This window comes from Mesoplodon densirostris, chromosome 2 (assembly GCF_025265405.1).
Source record: "Mesoplodon densirostris isolate mMesDen1 chromosome 2, mMesDen1 primary haplotype, whole genome shotgun sequence".
Taxonomy (NCBI): Eukaryota; Metazoa; Chordata; class Mammalia; order Artiodactyla; family Ziphiidae; genus Mesoplodon; species Mesoplodon densirostris.
The window spans coordinates 17,874,357-17,900,225 of record NC_082662.1 but is presented as its reverse complement, the minus strand read 5'-3'; the positions used below and the strand labels follow the sequence as shown (position 1 = coordinate 17,900,225).

The window sequence follows — 25,869 nt, the reverse complement described above, 5'->3', positions numbered from 1 at the left end:
ATTCCCCAAGTAGACTCTGGACTTTCCAGCTCTGAATCCAAATTCCCTTCTATGGTCAAGTCTCAGGCTCTTTGGGGCTCTTTCTGGAAGCTTCTTTCCAGCCTGGCTTCATCTCCCTTCCCAGATGTAAAATACAGCTGTTAAAACCTTTTGATCTTCAGCTTTCCACAAGTGAAGTCTCTGCTCTTGCTGGCTTGTGCCTTGCTGCAGACCCTTACCTGACCCCAAAGCCTCGGGTCCTGGGGTAGGGACTGCAAGCAAGGGCAGGCTGGCGTGCACAGAGACCATTTCCTGGGGTCCCTGGGGTGGAGGGGCTTCGGTCCAGGACCCGCCATGCTCTGGATTCTCTCCTGTCACTGCAGATGTGTGTTCCTAGCATTTTTTCCAAGTTGAATCTCTCTTTGCTATTTCCTGTCCATTCCCAAGCCCCAGTGGCCTCTCCCTCCCTGGGAGAAGCTCTAGACCTTGCTTACCACCAGGATTTTCCTTTCCAGACAGCCGTCTGGTGTCTGGGGGGGGGCAGGAATCTCTGTGCACCGTGCATGCCCTCCACGGCCTTGCTTCCATGGGGAGGGAGAGGGGATGGCAATGACACAAGGAGAGCCCTCCCCAAGTGGGGAGGGTCCTGCCCCTCATCTCCTCTGCCCGGTGTCAGTGCCCCTGCACCAGCCCTAGCCTCACTCCCCTTAGGTCAATCAGGGCCTTCTCAGGACCACCCCCGCCCCCAACCCAGTGGGAACATTGCCCTCTACCCCTGCCCAGGGGAGGAGGGAGAACCCCTGGTAGGGGGCTAGTCTTGTGGTTCGTACCCATGAGTGTCAGAATCCCCTGAGCATGCATGACTTTAACCCTCCCAGCTGGGGTGGGGAGAGTCTGACTCAGCGGCTCTGAGAAGGAGCCCAGGAATCTATTTCTCACCAGCTCCTTGAGGTTCTAAGGCTTATTCCTGGATGCCGACCTCATGGGCATGGCCCAGAAGTCTACTGGCCACCCAGGGCTGGAATGGGCACTAGTCCAGAGGGAGAGGGAGGGGAAAGAAGGAACAGGAGGGACTTCCCTCGTGGTCCAGTAGTTGAGACTCGGTGATTCCAATGCAGGGGGACGCGGGTTCAGTTCCTGGCTGAGGAACTAAGATTCCACATGCCGCGTGGTGTGGCCAAAGAATAATGAAATAAAATACATGTGAATTCAAAAATATATATATTTTAAAAAAAAAAGAAGGAACAGGAGGAGGGATATGCCCGTGGATTGTGCGGGGAAGGGGCTTTAGGGGATAAGACATGGGCAGTGCAGACATTACGCAAGGCTTGGTAGCACTGCAAACACAAAGATGACCAAATGGCGCCCAGCCCCTCCCCCCAGGGAGCTCCCAGCCTGGGAGGGAGATGCATATAGACTGCTTGGGGGTGGGTGGTACCTTCAGAACAAGTCATGTTCAGGAAGCAGCTAGAATTAATAGGTGATGACACTTTTGTCCATTCGTTTATTCAAGCATTTATTGAACATGGAGTGCTGCGAAGGTAGAGATGAGCTCATCACAGGCCATGCCTTCAAGGTGCTGTCATTCAGTGGAGGTACAGGTCATTACAGTGTGAGCCCTGGAGGGCCCAGAACCCAGCCTAGGGGCAGAGGTGGCTGGAAAGGCCAAGGAGTCATGACAAAGCCTCCCAGAGGAGATTTTCTTTTGAGTCATATTTATTGAGGTGTAAATTACATACAATAAAACATACCCACTTTAAGTGTACAATTCAATAATGAGAATCAGTTGTATATAACCAGGGGACCGTTACTCCAAAAGGTTTCCTGTGACCCTTCCCGGACAGCCCTACCCGACCCCTGGTGCCAGGCAACTACAGATCTTTCTGTCATTATAGATTAGACTTTTCCCCCATGGGTTTCATATAAGTGAAATCATATGCTATGGAGTCTTCTGTGTCTGGCTTCTTTCACTCAGCATATTGTGTTTGAGATTCCTCCATGTTTCCAGGCCTATATGGAATTTGTTGCGTTTTGTTACTGAGTAGTTAGAGGAGGTGATGTTTAGGTGAGTTTCGGAGGATGAACTGGGGTTATCCAGGTAAACAAAAGGAGGAAGGGCATTCCAAAAGAGGCACCAGCTGATGGGCTTCCCTGGTGGCGCAGCGGTTGAGAATCTGCCTGCCAATGCAGGGGACACGGGTTCGAGCCCTGGTCTGGGAAGATCCCACATGCCACGGAGCAACTGGGCCTGTGAGCCACAATTACTGAGCCTGCACGTCTGGAGCCTGTGCTCCGCAACAAGAGAGGCCGCGATAGTGAGAGGCCCGCGCACCGCAATGAAGAGTGGCCCCCGCTCGCCACAATGAGAGAAAGCCCTCGCACGGAAACGAAGACCCAACACAGCCATAAATAAATAAATAAATAAAGCAAACTGTCAACAAGTAAAAGTAAACACTATTATATTAAATAATAATAATAAAAATAAACAAAAAGTATCCGCTGAAAATGCACCTAACCTGTGCTCAGATTAGCATATTAAATCATGACCACAAAAGAGGCACCAGCTGAGAAAAGGCCAAAGGCTCCAAGACATGGGCTGTGTGAAGCTGGGGAAGCAGGGAGGGAGAAGGATTGGCTGTTTCTCTGTGTTTCCTCTCTTTGGCCCTCTCTGCTGCTGCCACCACGTTGTCAAGCCAGTGGGGGCTGGGTTTGGTTTTCACAAGTGAGACTATTTCCTTCTGGTCAGGCTGGGCTCCCCAGCTAGGGCTGAGGCCAGAGCAGGGCCAGGCCATCTGGGGCTGGGTGTGTGAATCCATGCACTCTTGTGCTTGGGGGCTCTGGGGTTCCCTTGGGCTCTGCTGGGCTTGTTTTCCTCTAAGTTACCTTGTAAAACTCCTTTGGAAACACCTCAATCTTGTCTAAGGGGAAAGAGGCCTTCATTGTCCACACCCATCCCCAAGAAAGGCAGGGGTCATGGCTGCTGGGGCCCTTCTGCGCCGGCCTGCAGGGTGCGGGGTCCAAGCCGCCCCTCTGTGGAACAGAGCCCGAGGTGGAGCCTGTGCTGGGCTCAGCTGCAGCCCGAGGTCACATGAGTTGACACCACGCCTGACCTGCCCCCGTTCAGCCCAGCAGCTGGGCTCCACCCCCACCCCCACCCCCCGCTTCTGGGTGTACAGATGTTCCTGTCAGTGTGGCTACAAGTGCCAGAGCTGATCTCCAGCATGGCTGGAATGTGTTCCCTGTGGCCTGGAGATTTGGAGGTCAGACCAAGGCAGAAAGAGGTGGCCAAGATGGCCGGGGCAGGGGGGCAGGGGGCTGCTGTCGGGGGCAACAGCTTCAGTTGACCTCCCCTCCATTTCTGCTTCTGTCCCCCATCCATGCTGCCCCTGGCCACCCTGTCACCTGCCCACATCCCCCATCTTTGCTGGCCCCGGTCACCCTTTACCTGCCTGTGTCTCCCTGTCCACTAACTCATGTCCTGGATATCACTTGCCTTCTCCAAAGGAAGAAGAGTCGTCACTTACCAAAGTGATTTTAAGTTTGTTGTCAGGACTTCCCTGGCGGTCCAGTGGTTAGGACTCCGTGCTTCCACGGCAGGGGGCACGGGTTCAATCCCTGGTCGGAGAACTAAGATCCCACAGACGCGCAGTGTGGCCCAAAACAAACATAAGTTTATTTGAGGATTCATGCAGGGGCTAATGAGATTTGGGGAAACTGAGTCAAAAACAATGGTACAGCCCCAGCCTGACTGTCTTTGCCAAACCATGTCTGATTTAACTGCCAGAGGGCCTTGGGGTGGGACTCTGGGCCCCCCCTTGAAGTGAGAAGAGGGGTCCTGGGCTTGGCAGGAGTTGGAGAGTTTGACACAATTGCTCGTGTGGTGTCCCACAGGTAACCTGCGGGCTGAGGGCATATGATGGCTTGTCCCTGCCCGAGGATGCAGAGACAGTCACAGTGGGCCGTGCTGGCTGGAGCTATTCAGACCTTTCTGATGATGAGGACTTCCTGGCTGATGAGGCCTCCGGAGGTGAGCAGAGGGTTCTGGTGGCTGGGAGTGGAAGGGGTAAGGACAGAATTGGGGTTCTTCCCACCGGTCCTTAAAGAGGCTCCAGGATGCTTGCCCAAGGTGGCACCTCAGGAGATGGACTAAGAAAGATGCAGAAGCAACCTAAGTGTCCATCAGCAGATGACTGGATAAAGATGTGGTATATACATATACAATGAGATACTACTCAGCCCTAAAAAAGAATGAAATTTTGCCATTTGCAGCAACATGGATGGACTTGGAGGGCATTATGCTAAGTGAAATAAGTCAGACAGAGAAAGACAAAATACTGTATGATATCACTTATATGTGGAATCAAAAAAATACAACAAACTAATGACTATAACAGAAAAGAAGCAGACTCACAGATGTAGAGAACAAACTAGTGGGTTACCAGTGGGTACAGGGGAGGGGAGAAGGGCAATATAGGGGTAGAGGAGTGAAAGGTACAAACTATTAGGTATAAAATAAGCTACAAGGATATGCTGTACATCATGAGAAACATAGCCAATATTTTATAATAACTGTAAGTGGAGTATAACCTTCAAAAATCATGAATCACGGGAATTCCCTGGCAGTCCAGTGATTAGGACTTGGTGCTTTCACTGCGGGGGGCCTGGGTTTGATCCCTGGTCAGGGAACTAAGATCCCACAAGTCGCGCAGCACAGCCAAAAACAACAACAAAAAAAATTGTGAATCGCTATATTGTATACCTGTAACCTGTATAATATTGTACAGCAACTATACTTCAGGTTTTTTTTTTTTTTTTTTTTTTTTTTTCTTTTTGCGGTATGTGGGCCTCTCACTGTTGTGGCCTCTCCCGTTGCGGAGCACAGGCTCCGGACGCGCAGGCTCAGTGGCCATGGCTCACGGGCCCAGCCGCTCTGCGGCATGTGGGATCTTCCCGGACTGGGGCACGAACCCGTGTCCCCTGCATCGGCAGGCAGACTCTCAACTACTGCGCCACCAGGGAAGCCCCAGGTTTTTTTTTAATTCAGAAAAAAAAGAGGTAGGCTAAAAGCTGCGTGCGTCCTGAGCCCTGGTCCCAGTGACTGCAGGATCCTCCACTTAAAACTGTGTGACTCGGGACTGGAGGCTGCTTCTCCTTACAGCCCAGATTGAGCAGGACCTAAGGGGAGGGTGGTGGGCAGTGCACAGTAGAGGATGATTACGGCCCCCTACTCCACTTCCTCCCATTCTCACCTAGAGGCCAGTCTGACCTGGCCCCACCCACCCCATCCGTCCTGGTCCACACCCTCTCTGATGGAGGCTTCCAAGCTGGCTTTTACAGGCCGGCCCTCCCTAAGTGTGGAGAGGAGGCAACAGCTGTGTTTTCATGACCTTCCCCACCGTGTGCCAGGTGCCCAGAACACTGCCTGACACCCAGTAGGTGCTCAACAAAGATGAGTTGTTGCTGAATAAGTCTCTCTTTTGCTTGTAGATGGTGTGGGCAGTGGGGACCTGGGCAGCGGGGACTTCCAGATGGGTAAGTATCTGGGGGCATGGCACAGGCCCCCATCCTGCCCCCGGGGAAGCCCCAGAGCAGGTCTTCCCAGCCACAGAGGTGGCATCTCCTGGACTGAGGGCCTTGAGGGCTCCTTGTGCCTGCTATGGGGATGGTCTCATCCCCGCTGAGTGACAGTTGTGTGCCTTGGTTGGCCAGTCCCTGCAGGGTTGGGTATGGACAGGTTCTGTGCCTGCCTGTGCTGGGAAATGCCCAGTTCTGATAGGGACTGAAAGTCAGCCACTCAGCATTCAAAGCCAGATTCTCACCTCCCTGGGCGGCTCAGCTGTAGAGTCCTTCCCCAGAGTCCTCCTTGGGGGTGAATGCTGCAGAGTGGGGGACCCCAGGCAGGGGTGGGCAGACAGAGGGGACTCTGTGGCACAGGCATTTGGGTAAGCCAAGAGCTGGACCTGGGAAGGAACCTGCCTTAGGTGGGGTCACCTGCTGGGAAGCTGAAGTTCCTGGGTTGGGGAAAGAAGGCTGGGCTTCCTGGAGGGAAAGGAATCAGGCCTCCATCAGCTGCCCACTCTGCCAGCACTCCAAGTGCATAGCCAGAGCAGGAACTGGCCCAGCGCTGAGACTGAGGCTTCAGAGTCTCTGTTTCCTCCCACCCTGGGATTCTGGCGAGAGAAGGAACCACTCGGGACAAAGCCATGCGGTTCATGCTGCCTTCTCTGAGAGCCAGTGCCTGGGCACAACGTGATCAGGGCCAAGGATGGAGCTCAGCTCAGAGTCACCACTGGGCGGCCCTGCTGCATCCCTGTGCTGCCCACCCCAGCAGGCCTGGGGCGAGTCTGGCCTGGGTCCCTCCAGGGACGGGGTTGCCTCCCTACGGCTGGCATATCAGGAGCATCCCAATGCCAGAGGGTGGCATCCTAACCGGGCCAGTATGGATAGGAGGGTTGACCCCTGGGTGGCACAGTCCTGACTGTGACCTCCCAGCACCTGGAACGCAGACACTGCCTGAAGCTTTTCCATGTGTAAGTCTCTGCAGGGCTACAGATGCCTGGGAGCTGGGTGGGGCCTGTGTGTGGGTGTCAGGTGGGCCCCATGCACACAATGCACACCCCAGAATGGCCGATGCTAATGTGTCTCTGGGAGCTGCCTCTTGCCAAGCCAAGTCTGCCTGCTGAGGCCCTAGGTCAGTCCACCCTGTCCCTTCAGAAATATCTAGAGCCCCCTCCCAGGGGGCTGCTCACAGCAGCTCCACTTGCTTTGAGTGGTCCTTGCTAGCCCACCTCCTCCCATGAGAAGCAGCTATGAGGGCAAGAGAAGCCAAAGGTGGGGGAAGGATGGGGATGGGGGGCAGCAGCTGGGGAGGGCCCAAGGGCAGGGCAGGAGCCTTTCCTTGTAGGTGGGGCTGATCTATGGGATGATGTGGGGCCTTAGGCCCTCCAGACCCAAACGCTGGCACCAGCCCGCTGCCCCTGGGGCAGGTCCAGGCAGCTGGGCTGAATCTCAGCCCAGGAGGCATCAGATAAATCTCCCTGATTCCCAGGGTCAGTGTGCCTGCTTCAGCCTTGCCCAAGGGCAGGTCCCTGCTAACTCTGGTAAGCAAGGGCCATCCTGACCATGATGGGGCCGTGCCTGGCCACCCCTTGACTGACCCAACCCCCAACCCTGGAATGTCTGAGATGGCTCCGCCCTCACCCCTTCCCTCGGGCAGGGTTGCGGCTCCCCTTGGCTCTGTTCCAGCCCTGACTGCCACCCCCAGGCCAGTACCCCTCCTGGACAGCTCCTGGCTCTGCCTCCCCACCATGGGAACCCTGCCCACCTCCCCTCGCCCAATCTTTCCACCTTCTGACTGTCTCTTTGTCTGTCCTGCTGACAAACTGTCTACATGTCTCCCCTGCTCCCTCCCTGCCCTGCCTTGGGCCATCTCTTTCCTACTCTGTGTGTCTCTGTCTCATGCTGCCTTTCCCCCTCCACCTCTTGGACTTGCATCTCTGCTTCCATGTCCCTCTGTCTTTCCCTCTTTCCAATCCGCCTTTGTCTCGTCTTTTCTCTCTCTCATTCTCCCCACCACTTTCTCTCTGTCTCTGCCTATATCTATCTCTCTGTGTCTCTGTCTCCATCTCTCTGTCTGTTTCATCTCTTTCTGTTTTCTGTCCCCATCAGTCTCTGTGTCTCTCTGTCATTTCCCCCCTCTGTCTCCCTTTGGTCTCGCCACCTCCCTGCTGTCTCTGCCCCTCCTCACCTCCCTCTCTGCAGGCCCTGGGCCACCCCCGGGCCACCCTCCCGTGGCTGGTGTGATGGTCTTGGAGCCTGATGAGGAGTCTCCTTTCCCTCTCTCCCTCCCCCTCCTCTCTCCCAGCTCTTCCTCTCACTCCTTTGTCTTCTTTTCCTCCCTGGCCTGCACTTGGTCACACTTGAGGGTCAGAGGCACCTCTCTGCAGGGTCTGGGGCCAGGCCTGCCTCTGGCCCCACCCAAGCTGGCCTCACCTTCTCTCCTGCCCCTGCCCAGGAGGCAGCCAGGCCCCAGCCGGGCACACAATCTAAGCACAGTAGGCCGGACCCCTGGTGTAGACAGGGTGGGTGCAGCAACCCCTCCGGGAAAAGGCTAGGGCCTCGGGCCTCGCTGATCCTGGGGACCCAGAGGGGCTGGGCTGGGGTTCGGGGGCCCAGGTGTGTGGGGGAGTTCTGTTGAGCAGGGACTGGGTATCGAGTGTAGGTGGGGTAGTTGGCTCCGGGGCTGGGGGTGGTCAGGTGTGTGTTCCCCACCCCACTCGGGGTGCCGGGCAGCTCTGGGCCTCCCGTCCCTCCAGCCATTGGCTCCAACTGAGATGTCCAGATGGGGTCAGATGAGGGCCAGCGTGGAGCTGGTCAGCCAGGCAGGCGCCCAGAGAGCACTCCCACCCCGGGCTGCATCACTCCCCGTCAGCACCCTCAGCTCTGGGGGCTGGTTCCTGAAACTCACTTTCTGCCCCAGCCCTCGGATACCTGCCACAGGGAGGCCTCTCAGGGTGGAAAAGGGGGTGTGCTCATCCTGACCTGCCCCTGATCTGGGAGAAGGCAGGGGGTGGGGTCAGGTTGGAGGGTCCGTGCCCTTCCCAGGCCCTAGTAGAAAGGGGCTTTGTGGAGCCTCAGCCCCCTCCCCCAACAGCGGGCACATTCCTGGGCAGAGGCCTGGCCTCCTCGCCCGCGCTGGGCCGCAGTGCCGAGGCCAGGGGCCAGGGTGGAGGACTTTCAATGGGCCTCTGTGCCAGCTCACAAGAGGCCTCTGTGGCCAAGCTCGCGGCCCTCACGCTCCAGCCCACGGGGCCCCGCCCGCCCAGCACCCAGGAGCCCAGCCCAGCATGGTCCCCGTGATTCAGCGCAGGCAGTGCTGCCCTCACAAGCACCTTCTCTTGGTGCAGGAGTTCCCTCTGGCTGCTTGCTAGGCTGCCATCCTGATGCGCCCAGGACTTGCTCCGTGAGCTGCAGAGGGGGAGGGTCCAGGCGCAGAGGGCGTGTGCACCTGTGGACCTGCCGGACAGAGTAAAGGGGAAAGAGGACAGGCCCAGCCAGTGCCACTCCCTGCTCTGCTGCCCACACGCTGCTCGTCTGTCACTTCTCAGAGCCCACTTCTGCCTCAGGGACAGCTGCTGTCCCCTCTGCCTGGAGTACTCTTCTCTCAGGGGCCTCCCAGTGCCTCACTCTCTGCCTTCAAGCATCCCCTTTGCGGAGAGGCCTTCCTGGCTGCCCTGGGGAAGTAGCGACCTACCCCCACCCCAGCACACCCGTTCCCCCAGCCCTTGTTTTTTTTTCCCTCATAGTCCATATATTCCTTGCCCATTTGTTCTATTTCCTTTCTCCTCTCCCTAGAAAGTGATCTTTATGAAGTTCACTGCTATATCCCTTGCCCCTAGAACACTGCCAAGCATATGAAAGACCTTCAGTATAGATTCGATAAAGCAATGAATGCCTCTCTCAGATGGGAAGAAATAAAACCAAATCCATTCCTTCAGTTTGTCTTAAAGACCAGAGATAATACAGCTAACGCATGCAGCCCCTAGTGTGCGCCAGGTACTGCCATAAGCATTTTACATTCATTATCTTATTTCATCCTCCCAACAGCCGTCTGGGGTGGGCACTACTATCGTCCCTGTTTTATAGATGAGGAAACTGAGGCACAGGGAGATTAAGTAACTTGCTTAAGGTCACAGGGCAATTTTAAGTTATTTTAATTGTAAGTGGAAATTTTGCTCCAGAGGCTGAGCTTTTTTTTTTTTTCGGTACGCGGGCCTCTCACTGCTGTGGCCTCTCCCGTTGCGGAGCACAGGCTCCGGACGCACAGGCTCAGCGGCCATGGCTCACGGGCCCAGCCGCTCCATGGCATGTGGGATCTTCCCGGACCGGGGCATGAACCCGTGTCCCCTGCATCGGCAGGCAGACTCTCAACCACTGCACCACCAGGGAGGCCCAGAGGCTGAGCTTTTAACCACTAAGCTATACTGCCTCTCATATATTAATAGCTCATATTATATTGCCTCTACTATGTGCCAGGCTCTGATCTAAGCAGTGTGTGTGTGTGTGAGTGTGTGCGTGTGTACATATATATGATTCATTTGCAACTCATAACTTCTATTATGAACTCTGAACATTATGAGATTTAATGTGCATAAAGTGTATATAGTAGGTGCTTAATAAACAATAGTTGTAAGTGTATGCTCACCCCAATCTGCTATGAATTTATTCAGCCATCACTTATTAGGCACCTCCTCTGTGCCAGGCTCTATGCAAGCACTGGGGTACAGGGTGAATAAGATCCAAGGTTTCCCCCCATCAAGTTTATAGTCTAGCAGTGGAGAGAAAGATGACAGTAGCTTCTGATTCCCTAGCACTTGCTCTGTGCCAGGCGCTGCATCTTCGTGCACAGGGAGATGGCCTTGTAAGCATGATATCATTTATTCCCTGCAGCAACCCAGTGTGGTAAATGTAATTAATATGCACATTTGACCAAAAGGGAAACAGAAGTTCAGAGAGGTAAGGCCCATGCCTGATGTGTGGCTGACCTCAGAACCCACGATCTTTATGATGATGCTCTGGCAGGATCTATGCCACGTGGGGTAGAAGGTGCTCTGATGGGAGAAGCCAAGGGGCTGGGGGAGCCCCAGAGGAGAGGCCTCTACCCAGCCAGGGTCGGGAAAGGAGGGCAGCTCAGGCAGTATTCTTGGAGGAGGTGATGACTGAGCTGAGCCCTGAGGGTGATGCCTGGCATGAATGGGGGGGTGGGGAAGCGTGTCACGGTCACTCTCGAGTAATTTCTGTGCCAAAAAAAAAAAAAAAGGGACTTCCCTGGCGATACAGTGGTTAGGACTCAGTGCTTTCACTGCAGGGGGCCCGAGTTTGATTCCTGGTCGGGGAACTAAGATCCCACAAGCCGCGCGGCGCGACCAAAAAAATATTCTGTGCCAGGTCCTCCTCCTCTGGAAGCCACCCCTTCTTACCCAGCCTTCCTCTGAGCCAGTGGAGGTCTCCTCTTCTGCACTATCACTTAGTATCTGGATTGGGCCATTTTCCCTGTTAGTTGAAGCCATTCACTCAAGGGTGGGGCCTCGGCTTTGACCCCTGGGCGGCCTCCCAGAGCCACTGCAGTACGTGCTCCTACAGGCAGTGCTGGGCACAGCTGTGGGCACACAGGTGTCAGCCTCAGCGAGAGGTCTCTGGGGACCATCCCCCCCATTTCCACCCACTGGCCCAGCTGCCTGAGGCCACTACCTGCCAGGCTGGGCCCCTCATAGTGACACCGCCCCCCCCCCCCCCCCGCCCCGACTCCTTTCTGCAGTTTATTTCCGGGCCCTGGTAAATTTCACTCGTTCCATCGACTACAGCCCTCAGCTGGAGGATGCAGGCTCCGAGGAGTTCCGAGAGGTGTCCGAGGCTGTGGTAGACACGGTGAGGTGAAGGGGCTTTGGGGAGCTCCCCGAGTATGGCAGGGCAGGACTGAAGGTGGGGTGAAGGGATCTGGAGTCTGATGGTGCTGTGTCCCTCTCCAGCTGGAGTCAGAGTACTTGAAGATTCCTGGAGACCAGGTTGTCAGTGTGGTGTTCATCAAGTGAGAAGGGTCCCCTGGGGCGGGGGGTGGGGGCTGGTGAGGGACTGACAAGGATGGGGAGGGCCAGGAGGGGAGGCAAGAGAGGCCTAATGGGCTGAATCTCTATTGGTAGAAATTCGGGAATCGGCAGGGGTACAATTTGGACTTTAAGTTGCCTTGCATGGGGTACAGGCTATCCAGCAGCAGGGGGAGAGTCAAGAGATCAGGTCTGAGCGTCAGGCAGGGGGCCAAGGGAGGAGCTGAGACCCCAGGCATCTTCCTCACCCTGCTGCCCTGCCCCCCACACCCATCCCTAGGGAGCTGGATGGCTGGGTCTTTGTGGAGCTGGATGTGGGCTCCGAAGGGAATGCAGATGGGGCTCAGATTCAGGAGGTGCTCTACACCGTCATCTCCAGTGGCTCCATCGCCTCCTACATCACCTCTCCGCAGGGATTCCAGTTCCGACGCCTGGGCACAGGTGAGCCCTCCCTGGAACTGAGGGTCACCTCCTCCAATTTCGCAGACTCATGTGGGCCCCCTTTCAGTGTCACCACCATGGGCTCTCCTAGCTTGGCCTTGCACACCACTAGGGACAGGGAGCTCACTACCTTATGAGTCTGCCCCATCAATCTTTATGCAATCTTGGCTTGGGTTGAGCAACATGTGTTTCCTCTAACATGTACTCAGTAGACCCAATTTCCACTCTCTATTAACCTCTCTATGTTGACAATAGGTAATAATAATTCCTTTCTTCATACAGTGCTTTCAGGTCCAAAACCACTTCTGTGTTTAATAATAACCAACAATTCTTCACTGACCGTTCAGTCTTCATAAGAATTCCTATGAAGCAGATATTATTTCTCCTGTTTTAGAGATGAGGGCACTGAGGCCCAGCGAGGAAAAATGATTTATCCAAATCCACATACACAGATAGTGCAAAAGCCAGAAAGTAAACCAAACCCTGTGTCTCTGCTGGTCTTGCCAGAACCTGTGATGAGACGAGCTGAGAAACACAGCTCAGAAAGAACAAGAAAGTGGCCCCAAGCCACACAGCTGTTAGATGCTCAGGCCTGGCCTTCGTACTCTCAGTCGGCCCAGCTTTCTTTTTTTTATTTTATTTTATTTTATTTCTTTTATACAGCAGGTTCTTATTAGTTATCCATTTTATACAGGCCCAGCTTTCTTTTCACTGCACCCTCTGTCTCCTGTTTCAACTCCCTGAGTGTTTTCTTCTCTAGGCCAAGCAGTCCCAGTTCATTCCTCACAAGCTACCGTTCCCATCCCATCCCAGTCTCCATCTCAGTCCTCTCTCTGGGAAATGTCACCATCCCAGACTAAGTGGAACCCAGAACTGAACAAACTTCATCCCTACCATGGTGTCACCCAATCAGAAAAAAAGGGTGAAATCATTTGTTCTGCACGCAAAACCTCATTCAATGTGCCCAAAGATCAAGTTTGTTCTTTGGCAACCCCAGGCCCAGGTCTGAAGATTGCTGAGGCTCCAGTCCTCTTATCCCCACTTTCCAACGAGTCCTCCAGGCTAGGGATGGTAGGATGGCCTGGTTCAGCCCTGCAACCCATAGCCCCCAGGTCCCAGGTGGGACGGCTGCTGATTACACCTTCCTTTCCAGCACAGACACCCCCGCCCCCCCTGGCCGCTGTGGTGGCCGCAGTGACACCAGGTGAGAGTGTAAGCCAGACCCAGGCTGAGCCGGGTAACTAGAGAAGCTAATGGATGGAGGGGAAGGAAGGATGAGGGCAAGATGGCTGGGCACAGCCCACAGGCCGCCCCGCCTCCCCTTCCTCTTCATCCTCTCTAGGCCTGGTTGTGGCCCGCACGTGCGTGCTGTGGTCGTTGCATGGTGTGGCGTGTTAGCTGTGTGTGGGGTTTGTGTAAGGGACGGGTGAGGCCACTGCCACACAGCCCACACCCCACATGTGCTGTGGATGTGTTCACCACGTGCTCTGTGCCCTCGCTGAGTCTGCCAGGAACCACGTGGCCTGACACGGAGCCCCAAAGCCCCCTCCCAGCTCTGCAGCGCCTGTGCCGCCCGTGACATTTTCTGCCAACTCCTGCCTGCCTCTCTGACTATCCCACACCCCCGCAGTGCCCCAGTTCCCAAGGGTCTGCACCGAGGCGGAGTTTGCCTGCCACCACTACAATGAGTGTGTGGCCCTGGAGTATCGCTGTGACCGGAGGCCTGACTGCAGGGACATGTCTGATGAACTCGATTGTGGTGAGGGGCTGTCTGGGGACACGGTGGCCTCCAAGTCAGTCCGGGGCTGGGAGGGTTTGCTGCAGGCACAGGGGTCTGCGGGAGGTGGGCAGGGACACCGGAGGGGTGATAACAGGGTCAGGGCCTGGGGAGTGGCAGGGGGCGAGGGGTGAGGAGCCACCCCTTCATGCCAACGCTAAGCGGGCTCTGTCCACAGAGGAGCCGGTCCACCAGCTCAGCTCGCAGCCACCACCTCTGGCGGAGACACCACCTTTACCGTCCCAGCCGGAAGCAGCCATCCAACGGCAGCTCCCAGCCACCCCTGCTCCCCAGGTTGTGTTCCCCAGTCCAGGCAGGCCCGTGCCCTGTGGGCCCCACGAGGCCACATGCCGCAGTGGGCACTGCATCCCCAAAGACTACGTGTGTGATGGGCAGGAGGACTGCAGGGATGGCAGTGACGAGCTGGACTGTGGTGAGGGCCGGGCAGGGGCGTGGGTGGGGATGCAGGGGGTGGGGAAATGGCCACTGAGGGCCGCTGGCTGAACCTTGCCTGGTCCCCCCAGGCCCCACCCCACCCTGTGAACCCAACGAGTTCCCCTGTGGAAACGGGCACTGTGCCCTCAAGCTGTGGCACTGTGATGGCGACTTTGACTGTGAGGACCGCACCGATGAAGCCGACTGCCGTGAGTGCCCCAGCGTCCTTCCGGCGCCCCCGGCCCATTGACCTAGCTCCCTGAGCCCCGACCCTTCGAGGGCAGGTTTGTGTGCTGTCCCTGTCTGAGTGGTAGAGGCCCTGGGGACAAACTTTAAGGTTTATCTCTCTTTGACTCTGAGCTGGCCTTTGTAGCAAGCAGTAGACTACCCGTGGTTAATGTCTCTTTATTTATTTTTTTACCATTCATCTTCTCTTTGTCATATATGCTTGTGTGTGGGTCAGACAAGTAGGCTTGATACACGAGGGTCCCTTGATGAAGGGGTCCTTGATGTATGTGTGAGTCAAAGCCTTCCTCTTACGGGTCTAGAGTTTTTTCATCTAGAGCTGGTTCTGAGTTATTTGTTCCTCCATCTGCCCAGCTTTTCATCCATGTGACCATTCAGCTATCCACTCTCTATCTGTCCATCTGTCCAGCATCTTTCCTCTCTTGCATCCATTTATCCACCCACCCACTCATCCAACTATCCATCCATCCATTATTTATCTGCAAAGTTCTTCATCAGTCTGTCTACCTATCTACGTATCCAGCATCCTTCCTTCTGTCCGTTTCATCATCCATTCTATCATCCATCAATCTGTTGTCTATCCATCCATCCATTTGTCCAGCATCCTTCCTGCCATCCATCTCTTCATCCATCCATCTATCATCATCCATCCATGCATTATCCATCTTGCCAGCTCTCCAGGCAACCAGCCATTCATATAGCCAACATCTTTCCTTCCTCCTCTTCATCTGTTCAGCCATCTATCCATGGCTCATCCATCCACCTAGTCAATGTTATAAACATTATGACAGTCAAATGGGTGAGACTGGAGAGTCAGAGACCATATCAGGTACCATCTTGTGGTTTCTGTCCTATGAGGTGAACCCTGGGGCTTATTAGTCCAAGATTGAGGATAATCTTCTAACCATTGCTCTGTGATCCTGGGTCACATGTTTGAGTGCGTGTTGACATTCTTAGTGTCCGCTGGTCCGGCTTCTCCTCCTTGCCTCCCCTCACCTTCCGCGCTCTGCAGCAAACCCTGGAGAGAAGCAGCATCGTGCTGCAGACTGGCAGAGTTTTATGATGCCCTTCTGTGGCTCTAAGCTTGCCTGACAACATGGCCCTTTGGGAGAGAGAAGTAATTGAGGGTTTTAGTTGACAAGCCCTTCTCAGAGGCCTCTGCGGGGGAACAGTCTAAGGAAGACCAAGTCCTTGTTGACAGAGCGCAGAACAGAGAACATGAAAGCCAAATGACTTTGGGGGCTTGTGGGGTGTTGGACCAGAAGCCCCCGAGGGAGTGGGAGTAGGTGGCTGCCTCCTGGTCTCCTCTCTGTGCCTTCTCTGTGGACGGGTGGCCTCTGCTCCTGCACCACTCTGCCCTTTCTGTCCCTGCCTGTGTGTCTGTATCAAGCTCAGTCTTCCAGAAAAAGAATGTCAGTTACCATCTACGAGAGATGTCTAGCTGGGGCCCAGCCCTGGGGCCAGGCCAGCTCCAGGCCTCTGGCCAGTCCATAGATGGCTGCCTCAGGTCAGGCTACTTAGAGGGGTACAGAGCAGCGAGGTCCAGGCTGCGGCAGGCCCTCGCAAGACCTTTCCAGTAGCCAGAACTGCCCAGGTGTTCCCGGCGTCCAGAGATCCTGGCCACTGGGGCTGTGCCTTTGACCAGCGGTCTTGTGCTTCTCTGGTGGCTGGCTGTGGGAGGAGCTGAGTGACTGTGGCGTGCCAGGTATAACTGTCTTGGGGAACGCAGGTAGAGTGTGCTTCATTGCTGACCGGTGACCATGACGTTGTGGACGGCGTCGTGGCAGCAGAGTCTGGGTCTGGGCCTGGTCAGGGCAGCTGTGTTGTCATGTGGGCGCGATGAGACAGTGATCCTGGGGACACCTGGGGAAGGTGGGCAGGGTGGGCTGTTGGGCATGGGTAGGCAATGGGGGGTCCTCCCTGAGGGCAGTGGGCACTGCCCACACCACCTGGCTCTGTCCCCAGCCGCCAAGCGCCCTGAGGATGTATGCGGGCCCACGCAGTTCCGCTGTGTCTCCACAAGCACGTGCATCCCGGCCAGCTTCCACTGTGACGAGGAGAGCGACTGTCCCGACCGCAGCGATGAGTTTGGCTGCAGTGAGCAGGGAGCTGGGCGGCGAGCTCTGGACCCTGGGCCCCATCCCCACCGTCTCTTCTCCGGCCTGGCTCCTCTGAGCCATTGCCCCACCCCCACCCCACTCCCCCTCCCTTTGCCCCTCCCACCCCTCACTCCTGCTCCCATCTCCCAGTGCCTCCCCAGGTGGTGACCCCTCCCCAAGAGTCGGTCCAGGCTTCCCGGGGCCAGACGGTGACCTTCACCTGTGTGGCTATTGGCGTCCCCACCCCCATCATCAACTGGAGACTCAACTGGGGCCACATCCCCTCTCATCCCAGGTACAGCTCTGGGCCCCGGCAGGGGTTGGGGACGTGGCGGAGGTGCGGCCAGTGGTCCAGGCCTGACCCCCCCCCCCCGTCTCGGGGCCCACCAGGGTGACAATGACGAGTGAGGGAGGCCGTGGCACGCTGACCATTCGTGATGTGAAGGAGGCAGACCAGGGCGCCTACACCTGTGAGGCCATGAACGCCCGAGGCATGGTGTTCGGCATCCCCGACGGTGTCCTGGAGCTCATCCCGCAGCGAGGTACGGCCCCTGGGCAGGTGGGCACCGGGCGTGGGGCTGGAGCCGGGGCTGCCTGCCTGGGACCGGCAGTAGCCCGCTCCCTTGCCGCCCCGCAGGACCCTGCCCCGACGGGCACTTCTACCTGGAGCACAGCACCTCCTGCCTGCCCTGCTTCTGCTTTGGCATCACCACCGTGTGCCAGAGCAGCCGCCGCTTCCGAGACCAGATCCGGCTGCGCTTTGACCGGCCCAATGACTTCAAGGGTGCGTTGGTGGATGGGAGGCAAACGGCAGGCTCCAGCGGGCTCAGAGGGCAGATATAGGAGAGCAGCATGCCCTGGACACATGGGGCCAGTTCAGGGAGGGACATGGCGTTGCTGAAGAAATGCTGAGCCCTGTAAGAAGAGCATTTCAGGGGAAAACAAACTTTTTTAGGAAAAGCCGAACACATAGTTGATATTTGCCTGCGTTAGGTGTCGAGGAGGATGGGCTCTGGAGCCGGAGTCTGGGTTCAAATCCTGACCCTGACCCTTACTGCCTGTGTGCCCTTAGCCAAGTTACTATCTTGTGTCCCAGTTTTCTCATCTACAAAATGGGGATAAAATATTAACTACCCAGGTTGTTATAAGGACTTAATGGATTAATATGCATAAGCCACTCAGAATAGTGCTTGGTCCCTGGTAGGTGCCCAGTAAGTATTCCGTAATGTCATCCTCACTGTCCTCATCATCCTCACCCTGCAGAATGCAGAGGCACCAGTGACCCCAGAGCATTAAGAGCCAAAGCTTTGGCATCTTCTTAGCCCAGGGATGACCTCCAGATGCACTAGTTACTGCCTGTGTGACTTTGAGACTCTTGGCTTCTTTGGGCCTGTTTTCCCAAACATAAAGGCAGGCAGTTGGTCTCGGTTCTCTCTGGCTCTGAGAGGCAGAATGGCGTGGGCCCAGGCATCAAACGGACCTGGGTTCAGGAACATTGCCATTATCACAGAAATGCCATCTCTTGGATGGTTGGTACTGCCCTCGAGATCTGGGAGGGTGCTGTAGAGAGAATTCGTGTGTGTGTGTGTGTGTGTGTGTGTGTGTGTGTGTGTGTGCTGGACTAGGTGACCCGTCATGATAACAGTAACAGCTAACCGGTTTTTGAGCACCTCCTTTGTGCCACATTCTGTTTTAAGCATTTTATATCAGTTTGTTCATTTTAGCTTCCTAATAACCCTGTGAAGCAAGCCACTATTACCCCCATTTTACAGATAGAGAAACTGAGGCCTTTGCTCAGATCACACAGACTGAGGCCTTTGCTCAGATCACACATCTGGAGGGTGGTGGAACCAGGACTTGGGCGCCCATTCTTCAGCCCTGTGTATGTCTCTACTGCCTCCTGAGGGCTGTTCCAACCCTGACAGTCCATGGATCTATTGGCAAGCAAAGGCTCTGAAAAGTCCTGCTGCAAAAAATCCCCTTGACCTTTCCTTGACCCTGGGGTTCCCAGATGGTTCCCAACCATCATTCTGAAGCATTGGCTTTGCCCAGAGCATGCTTTGGGAGACCCTCCAGAACTTCAGGAGGAAAAAAAAAACTTTGCTTTTATTTGACTTTGGGAGAGAGACCAACGTTCTCTCTAAATCACACTTCTCCCCAAACTTTCCCATCTCTCTGGGTTACAGCCCCTCAAGGGGGCTATCTGGGCCAGAACATGCATGGCCCTCACCCCTCCCCTTTGCCACCCAGGCGTGAATGTGACGACGCCCTCGCAGCCCGGGATGCCACCCCTCTCCTCCACCCAGCTGCAAATTGACACCGCTCTGCAGGAGTTCCAGCTGGTCGACTTGTCCCGACGCTTCCTGGTCCATGACTCTTTCTGGGCTCTGCCTGAGCAGTTCCTGGGCAACAAGGTGACAGGCCGGGCTGCTGCCCTGGATGGGGAGGTGGCCGAGCCCCGCTGCACATGCCCAGAACCTGCCTGGGCTCCGCTCCCTCCGAAGCTGGGGGCCAGCAGGGCAGTCTTTGCTCTGGGAGACGTTGTCTTGCCCCAGCGCAGCCCTCCGTGGGCAGCGGCTCATTCATTCAGTGCAGGGTCAGGCCTGCCATGGTCAGGTTGGGAGGAATTCTGACTCAGCTGTTGGAAAGCCCTCTCGGACCACTCGCCACGTCTGAGCTAGGCCCAGTGCCCTCCTCCGGCCTCCCTGGGCACCTTTTACACAGTGTTATCAGACTGCTCCCCCAAATTGGACTGAGCATCCCCAAGGCAGAGCCCAAGTCCCACCCATCTCTGCTTCCCTGTGCCCAGCTCCGTGCTGGACACGCAGTACCAGCTATGCAGAGTGAGGGAGGAGGGGAACAAGTGGACACACAGTGGGAATCAAGCATGCCCATGACTGGCCCAGCCCTGATCTGCCCTATCTCGGCCAGGTGGACTCCTACGGCGGCTCCCTGCGCTACAAGGTGCGCTATGAGCTGGCACGTGGCATGCTGGAGCCAGTGCAGCGGCCAGACGTGGTCCTGGTGGGCGCCGGACATCGCCTGCTCTCCCGAGGCCACACACCCACCCAGCCCGGTTCTGTGAACCTGCGCCAAGTCCACTTGTCTGAGGTGTGTGGCCCCTGATCCCTCAGGGCTGGCGGTGAAGGGGGTACAGGCTGGGCAGGTGCTGATGCATGACCCCGCCCGCCTTTGTCCACACCCAGGAGCATTGGGTCCATGAGTCTGGCCGGCCAGTGCAGCGAGCGGAGATGCTGCAGGTGCTGCAGAGCCTGGAAGCTGTGCTTATCCAGACAGTGTACAACGCCAAGATGGCTAGTGTGGGGCTGAGTGACATCTCCATGGATACGACTGTCACCTACGCTACCAGCCATGGCCGCGCCCACAGCGTAGAGGAGTGCAGGTGCCTGACCCGGCAGGGCCGGGGGCCACAGGGACCCTGGCAAAGATAGGGGAGAAACAGCAAGGCCTCATGGTTCTTGCAGCCACTGTCTTGGTCCTGTCCCCACAGATGCCCCATTGGCTATTCCGGCTTGTCCTGTGAGAGCTGTGATGCCCACTTCACCCGGGTGCCTGGTGGGCCCTACCTGGGCACCTGCTCTGGCTGCAACTGCAATGGCCATGCCAGCTCTTGTGACCCTGTGTATGGCCACTGCCTGGTGAGTCATGCCAGCTGGCACTTGGATACTGGCTAGGGGCAAGGGCTCAGTGGGAGGTTCAGGCTGAGGCTTCCTTGTACCCAAAGCTTAGCACAAGCCTCCAGAGTGACTGCCATGGCCGCCACCCAAGCTATCATGACCTCTGGATGCATTAACAGAGATATTATGTCCAGATAGGAGAGGTGAAAGTGCTACTCTCTTCCACCTTGGTCAGACCAATCCTGGAGAGTACTGTGTATAAAGCATGGCCCTTAGCAGGGCATTCCTAAGAGGAAGGAACCTATAAATCATACATGATTTCTTAGGAATGGTGGAGGGAGCTGGGATTGTGGAGCTGACAGACGGAAGCCTCAAGCAGGGAAAACTTATCTCCAAATCCCCGAAGAGCTGTCAGGGGTAGAAGGAATGGCCTACAGAGGGCAAAACTAGCCAGCGGGTGCGGACTGGGAGAAGAATGTGGGTTTAGGTCAATACAAAGCAGGCATTTGGAACCTTCTATGGGACAGGCTGCTACGTGAGGTGGTGAGCTCCCCGTCAGGATGGAGCCGGGTGCTCCCCTGTCTGCCAAGCTGTGGGGTAGTTCCAGCATGATGGGAGAGGCTGATCCAGCCGGCCTCAAAGGCCCACCCTCACGGAGCCCATCTGGTCCAATGTGGCCTCACACTGGGGTCAGAGGGCTGCTCTGTAGAACCTGAACCACTCCCTCCGCTTCCTCCCAGAATTGCCAGCACAACACAGAGGGACCACAGTGCAACAAATGCAAGGCCGGCTTCTTCGGTGACGCCACCAAGGCCACGGCCACCGCCTGCCGGCCCTGCCCTTGTCCATACATCGATGCCTCCCGCAGGTCAGACCCAGTTCGAGATGGGGCACATAGGGCTGAGGGAGTGGGTAGTGCTGTAGGCTAGGGGCATCCTCTGGGCAGGGAGATGGGAGACCTGCCTGGGTTCAAATCTTCACCTGGTCACTAAATTATACTAGGCCCCTTGACCTCTCCAGGCCTGCTTCCTTTTCCATACAATGGGCCCATCTGTCTTCCTAGTGTTGCTATGAGGCTGCAGACCAAGAGCAGGTGGGCTTCATAGCCTGCTATGTCCCTGTGGACAGCAGTCATTCCCAGAGTGGGACCGTAAGCCCTCGCCTGGCCCATCATCGCAGCCCTGCCCCATGTCCTGTCCACTTGGTACCCACAGGTTCTCAGATACCTGCTTCCTGGACACGGATGGCCAAGCCACGTGTGATGCGTGTGCCCCAGGCTACACGGGCCGCCGCTGTGAGAGGTGAGGGAGAGCCGGTGGGGGCTGGGAGAAGCAGGCCATCGTGGGTGGGGGCATGGGAGTGCCGTTGACAACCCTCTCCCTCCCCCAGCTGTGCCCCCGGATATGAGGGCAACCCCATCCAGCCTGGCGGGAAGTGCAGGCCCACCAGTGAGTATCACAGCCACCATCCCCTGGCACCTCCCCAGGCTGCCCACCAGGCCCCAGTCCCCGAGACCAGCACAAACCCCGTGATCCTTGGGGAGCCGCCCCGCCCTGTCCAGGTTATGTCCATCCCACTTCCATCGTGCCTGCCCATACCTACTTTGTGTCTCCAGACCAGCAGATTGTGCGCTGTGATGAGCGAGGCAGCACGGGGACCTCTGGAGAGGCCTGCCTCTGCAAGGTACGCATGCCCTCCCCCGCCGACCCCGGGGGCCTTGGGTCCCAGCACACAGCGGGGAGAGGGAGGAAGGAGGCTCCATCCTCTCCATGGCTCCTTGGCCAGTGGGCGGTGACCTAGCTGCAGGCAGATGGGCCTGGTGGGCTCGTCTTCCCCTTCACGAGAGGTGGCCTGGCATCAGGAAGGAGCACTGGTTTGGGGTGGCAGGTGACCTGGGTTCAAGTCTCAGGTCCTTTGCTAGTCACTCTTTGTGTGACCGTTATATCTGTACTGTACCTTTGCTTTAACCGTGCTTTCATTCCACACTGACACAATGGTGTAGCTAGTAGCAACACCAAGTCACAGATGAGGAGATGGGGGCTCAGAGGAGGGAAATGGTTTGCACTGAGGGTGGGAGCATCAGGTGTCTGCAGAAAAAAGAACTGGGCAGATTTTGAAATCAGGCATTCCTGATGTTACATCCCAGAGTGGATTAGCAAGCTGAGGAACCCTGTGTAGATCATTTCCCATTCCTGAGCCTCGGTTTCCTCATGTGCAGTATGGAGATGTCACATCCCTCTCAAGGGACTTAGAGGAGTTAAAGGAGGTGCTGGTTGGATAGAAACTAGCACAGTTCATGAAACACTCCACTCATAGTAGCAGTAATTATTCTGACCACTTTGCTATATTTCAAGTCTAAAATGTATTTGTGAGCCCCCTAGCAACCAAAGAGAAAAGAGAAAAACGATTGGTTGTATAAGCTCCCGTTAATGGGGAATTATTGTTCACATGGTGGCCGCCCTCATACGTGTGCTCTTTTCACGGCTCCCTCTGGCCTTGGGTTCCCATCTAGAATATGGGTGGGTTGGACCGGAAGCTCCAGGCAGCCCCTCCTGTGGGCCACCCTGCAGCTCCCAGCTCTGTGCCTGCAGAGCAACGTGGTGGGGCGCCTGTGCAACGAGTGTGTCGCTGGCTCTTTCCACCTGAGCACCCACAACCCTGACGGCTGCCTCAAGTGTTTCTGCATGGGCGTCAGTCGCCAGTGCACCAGCTCCTCCTGGAGCCGCGCACAGGTACCTACACGAGGCGGGTGGCTGGGCAGACTGGCGGGACCGCCAAGCCCAGGGCTGGGTGGACCAAGGGCCAGTCACAGGCCACGGCCCCCATCCCGGCCTCTTCTCCCCCCCCCCAGGTGCTGGGGGCCTCTGAGGAGCCCACTCCGTTCAGCCTGACCAACGCCGCGGGCACCCACAACACCAGCGAGGGCATCTCGTCACCCATGCCCGGGGAACTGGTCTTCTCCTCCTTCCACAGCCTCCCATCTGGGCCCTACTTCTGGAGCCTCCCTTCACGCTTCCTGGGGGACAAGGTGGGCGGGGGGTGGGAAGAGAAAGGGAATTCCAGGCAGCGTGGTACCTTTGGAGAAGAGGCGGAGGAGGTGGCCGGAGCAGTGGCAGGGCCCGACGGTGGGGGCCCCAGCTGAGCACCTCTCTGCCTTGTGTCCCAGGTGACCTCCTATGGCGGAGAGCTGCGCTTTACAGTGACCCAGCGGCCCCAGCCTGGCTCCGCGACTCTGCACAGGCAGCCGCTGGTGGTACTGCAGGGCAATAACATTATCTTGGAGCATCACACTTCCCAGGAGCCTAGCCCCGGGCAGCCCAGCACCTTCACCGTGCCCTTCCGAGAAGTGAGCAACACCATCCCAGGAGACCCCCTGGGGGAGGCGGGCAGGCCCCCTGCCCCTCTCACTCAGGTGTCAGGCTGTCAGGGGTTGCAGCCGATAAGCTCTTTCCTCGGCAGCAAGCATGGCAGCGGCCTGATGGACAGCCGGCCACGCGGGAGCACCTGCTGATGGCGCTGGCGGGCATCGACACCCTCCTGATCCAGGCATCCTACACCCAGCGGCCAGCGGAGAGCAGGTGTCTGGGGCCCGGGGCGGGAGGACCGGAGGGGACTTGGGGGTGGCTCCAGGCTAAGCGGTGCGACGTGGTGCAGCCAGACTGCCAGCTCTGCTGCTTTCTGGCTCTGCGGCCTTCTTGTGCCTCATTTTCCCCATCTGTAAAATGGAGATTATAACAGTACCTCCCTCAGAAGGCTTGTCTTAGGTCGGGTCCCCAAGAAGCAAAGCCTGAGATGGGGATTTGGGTGCCCGTGATTGACAAGGAGAACCTGGGAGGGAGGGACACAGGAGGGAGAAGCGGCCAGGCAAGGAAGCGGTGTCAGGTGAAGACCAGCCTCGGTCTCATCCCCATGGAGCCCTGCAGAGTCATCCTGCCTTGAGGCAGAGGGACCTTTGTACCCTGGGTCAGTCTGTCATTGGTCACCCCAAGGGAGTGGGACAGTGTGACCTCTCCTGGCAAGGAACGTTCATTCCCTGGAGGAAGTTACAGGTATAAGCCTTTCACCACAGCCCTTGCAGCTGCTGGGGCATGGACGCCCAGTCAGGGAGCTGGACGGGGCCCCAGTAGCATCAACGCAGGGCTGCTGAGAGGATTAATGAGGTGATAGCATGTAGGGCTCCAGGGGTGCCAGGCCAGCGCGAGTGCTCATTCATAGTGGGTCTTGCCACACCCAGGATCTCTGGCATCAGCATGGATGTGGCTGTGCCTGAGGACACTGGCCAGGACCCTGCACTGGAAGTGGAGCAGTGTACCTGCCCACCTGGGTACCATGGCCCATCCTGCCAGGTGAGCCCTGGGCCCCACCCACCTGTCCAGCCAGCTCCCTCCACGGTGCTTGCTGGCTCCTCCTCCTTTAGCTCTCCCACCTCCCCAAGCCCGCCCCAGCCATCCAGTGGTCCCTTCCCAGAACGGCCCCTGCTGAGGAAGTCCCCCCACCGTCATCTTCCTGCCCCCAGGACTGTGACACAGGCTATACACGCATGCCCAGCGGCCTCTACCTGGGCACCTGCGAACGTTGCAGCTGCCATGGCCACACAGAGGTCTGTGAGCCCGAAACAGGTGCCTGCCAGGTGAGTCCTACCCTCCTTCTTTCCTACCCCAGGGATCTGTGGCCTCCAGGGGCTCAGCCTCAACCCACGTTCTACCCCCCCCCCCCCCCACAGGGCTGCCAGCACCACACAGAGGGCCCCCGATGTGAGCAGTGCCAGCCCGGATATTACGGAGATGCCCAGCGTGGGACACCACAAGACTGCCAGCCATGCCCCTGTCACGGAGCCCCCGCTGCTGGCCAGTGCGTCCAGTCCCTGCCTGTACCTGCCCTTTCCTGAAACGTCCATTGCCCTGCCCCAGATTCCCAGACCCTTCTGAGAGGCAGTGGTTAAATTTTGGCCTTACCACTCCCTCAAGGTGTCACTTTGTATAAGATACACTTCTCTCTCTGGACCTCAATCTCTTCATCTGTGAAATGGGGATAATGACGTACCTCCACCTTGGCCCCTGGTGTGAGCATGAGATGATACCGTGGAACTCTTAGCACAGAGCCTGGCATGTAGCTGGCACTCAGGACACCTTAACTCACATGCCCGCTCCTCCTCTCCCTCCTGCCCTGGTCCTAAAAGAAGAGCTGCTGACCTTCTAACTGGAAATTTGCCCCCCACACCCACAGAGCCACCCACACTTGCTTTCTGGACACAGATGGCCACCCCACCTGTGATGCGTGTTCCCCAGGCCACAGCGGGCGTCATTGTGAGAGGTGAGGCAGGTGCGGGCAGGGTGGGGAGCGTGCAGGAGGGGCTGCCCCTGGAGTCAGACTAGGCCCAGCCCTCCTGACCAGAAGGAACCAGAATCCACCCACTCTGCCTCACAAAGGCCCCCAGAAGACAATCAGCTCCTTTACCCGAGAGCCTAAACCTTTAGCCTGGCATTCGAGGCCCTCAGAGATCTAGGCCTGCAGTTTGCCCCCAACTCCCAACACCCCCTGCCCCCCTGCCCCAACCAGGCCAGAATCTTCCCAGAAAACCCCTCATTCTTGCTGAAAGTCCTGGGTTTGAGGCCTGACCATGCTGGGCATGTCCCTGCCCTTCTTCTCCC

At 56.9% G+C, this 25,869-nt stretch overlaps 1 protein-coding gene across 6 annotated transcripts in view; it reads left to right on the top strand.

The window, feature by feature from the left end:
• The window catches only part of HSPG2 (heparan sulfate proteoglycan 2), a 102,617-nt gene that overhangs the window by 31,380 nt on the left and 45,368 nt on the right, over nucleotides 1-25,869 (top strand). For 3 of the 6 annotated variants that reach the window (XM_060089117.1, XM_060089120.1, XM_060089115.1), the window contains exons 2-30: nucleotides 3,871-4,006; nucleotides 5,467-5,511; nucleotides 11,297-11,406; nucleotides 11,508-11,566; nucleotides 11,863-12,023; nucleotides 13,177-13,227; nucleotides 13,654-13,782; nucleotides 13,979-14,233; nucleotides 14,325-14,444; nucleotides 16,447-16,578; nucleotides 16,731-16,875; nucleotides 16,971-17,122; nucleotides 17,218-17,364; nucleotides 18,831-18,994; nucleotides 19,512-19,691; nucleotides 19,787-19,983; nucleotides 20,092-20,239; nucleotides 20,959-21,086; nucleotides 21,433-21,519; nucleotides 21,608-21,666; nucleotides 21,834-21,901; nucleotides 22,810-22,950; nucleotides 23,070-23,246; nucleotides 23,385-23,564; nucleotides 23,678-23,796; nucleotides 24,453-24,564; nucleotides 24,735-24,848; nucleotides 24,942-25,069; nucleotides 25,445-25,531. In XM_060089117.1, coding sequence (XP_059945100.1) covers nucleotides 3,871-4,006; nucleotides 5,467-5,511; nucleotides 11,297-11,406; nucleotides 11,508-11,566; nucleotides 11,863-12,023; nucleotides 13,177-13,227; nucleotides 13,654-13,782; nucleotides 13,979-14,233; nucleotides 14,325-14,444; nucleotides 16,447-16,578; nucleotides 16,731-16,875; nucleotides 16,971-17,122; nucleotides 17,218-17,364; nucleotides 18,831-18,994; nucleotides 19,512-19,691; nucleotides 19,787-19,983; nucleotides 20,092-20,239; nucleotides 20,959-21,086; nucleotides 21,433-21,519; nucleotides 21,608-21,666; nucleotides 21,834-21,901; nucleotides 22,810-22,950; nucleotides 23,070-23,246; nucleotides 23,385-23,564; nucleotides 23,678-23,796; nucleotides 24,453-24,564; nucleotides 24,735-24,848; nucleotides 24,942-25,069; nucleotides 25,445-25,531 — 3,731 coding nt within the window. The remainder of the gene's footprint in view (nucleotides 1-3,870; nucleotides 4,007-5,466; nucleotides 5,512-11,296; nucleotides 11,407-11,507; nucleotides 11,567-11,862; nucleotides 12,024-13,176; nucleotides 13,228-13,653; nucleotides 13,783-13,978; nucleotides 14,234-14,324; nucleotides 14,445-16,446; nucleotides 16,579-16,730; nucleotides 16,876-16,970; nucleotides 17,123-17,217; nucleotides 17,365-18,830; nucleotides 18,995-19,511; nucleotides 19,692-19,786; nucleotides 19,984-20,091; nucleotides 20,240-20,958; nucleotides 21,087-21,432; nucleotides 21,520-21,607; nucleotides 21,667-21,833; nucleotides 21,902-22,809; nucleotides 22,951-23,069; nucleotides 23,247-23,384; nucleotides 23,565-23,677; nucleotides 23,797-24,452; nucleotides 24,565-24,734; nucleotides 24,849-24,941; nucleotides 25,070-25,444; nucleotides 25,532-25,869) is intronic. The other 3 variants (XM_060089119.1, XM_060089118.1, XM_060089116.1) reach the window with 2 other exon arrangements.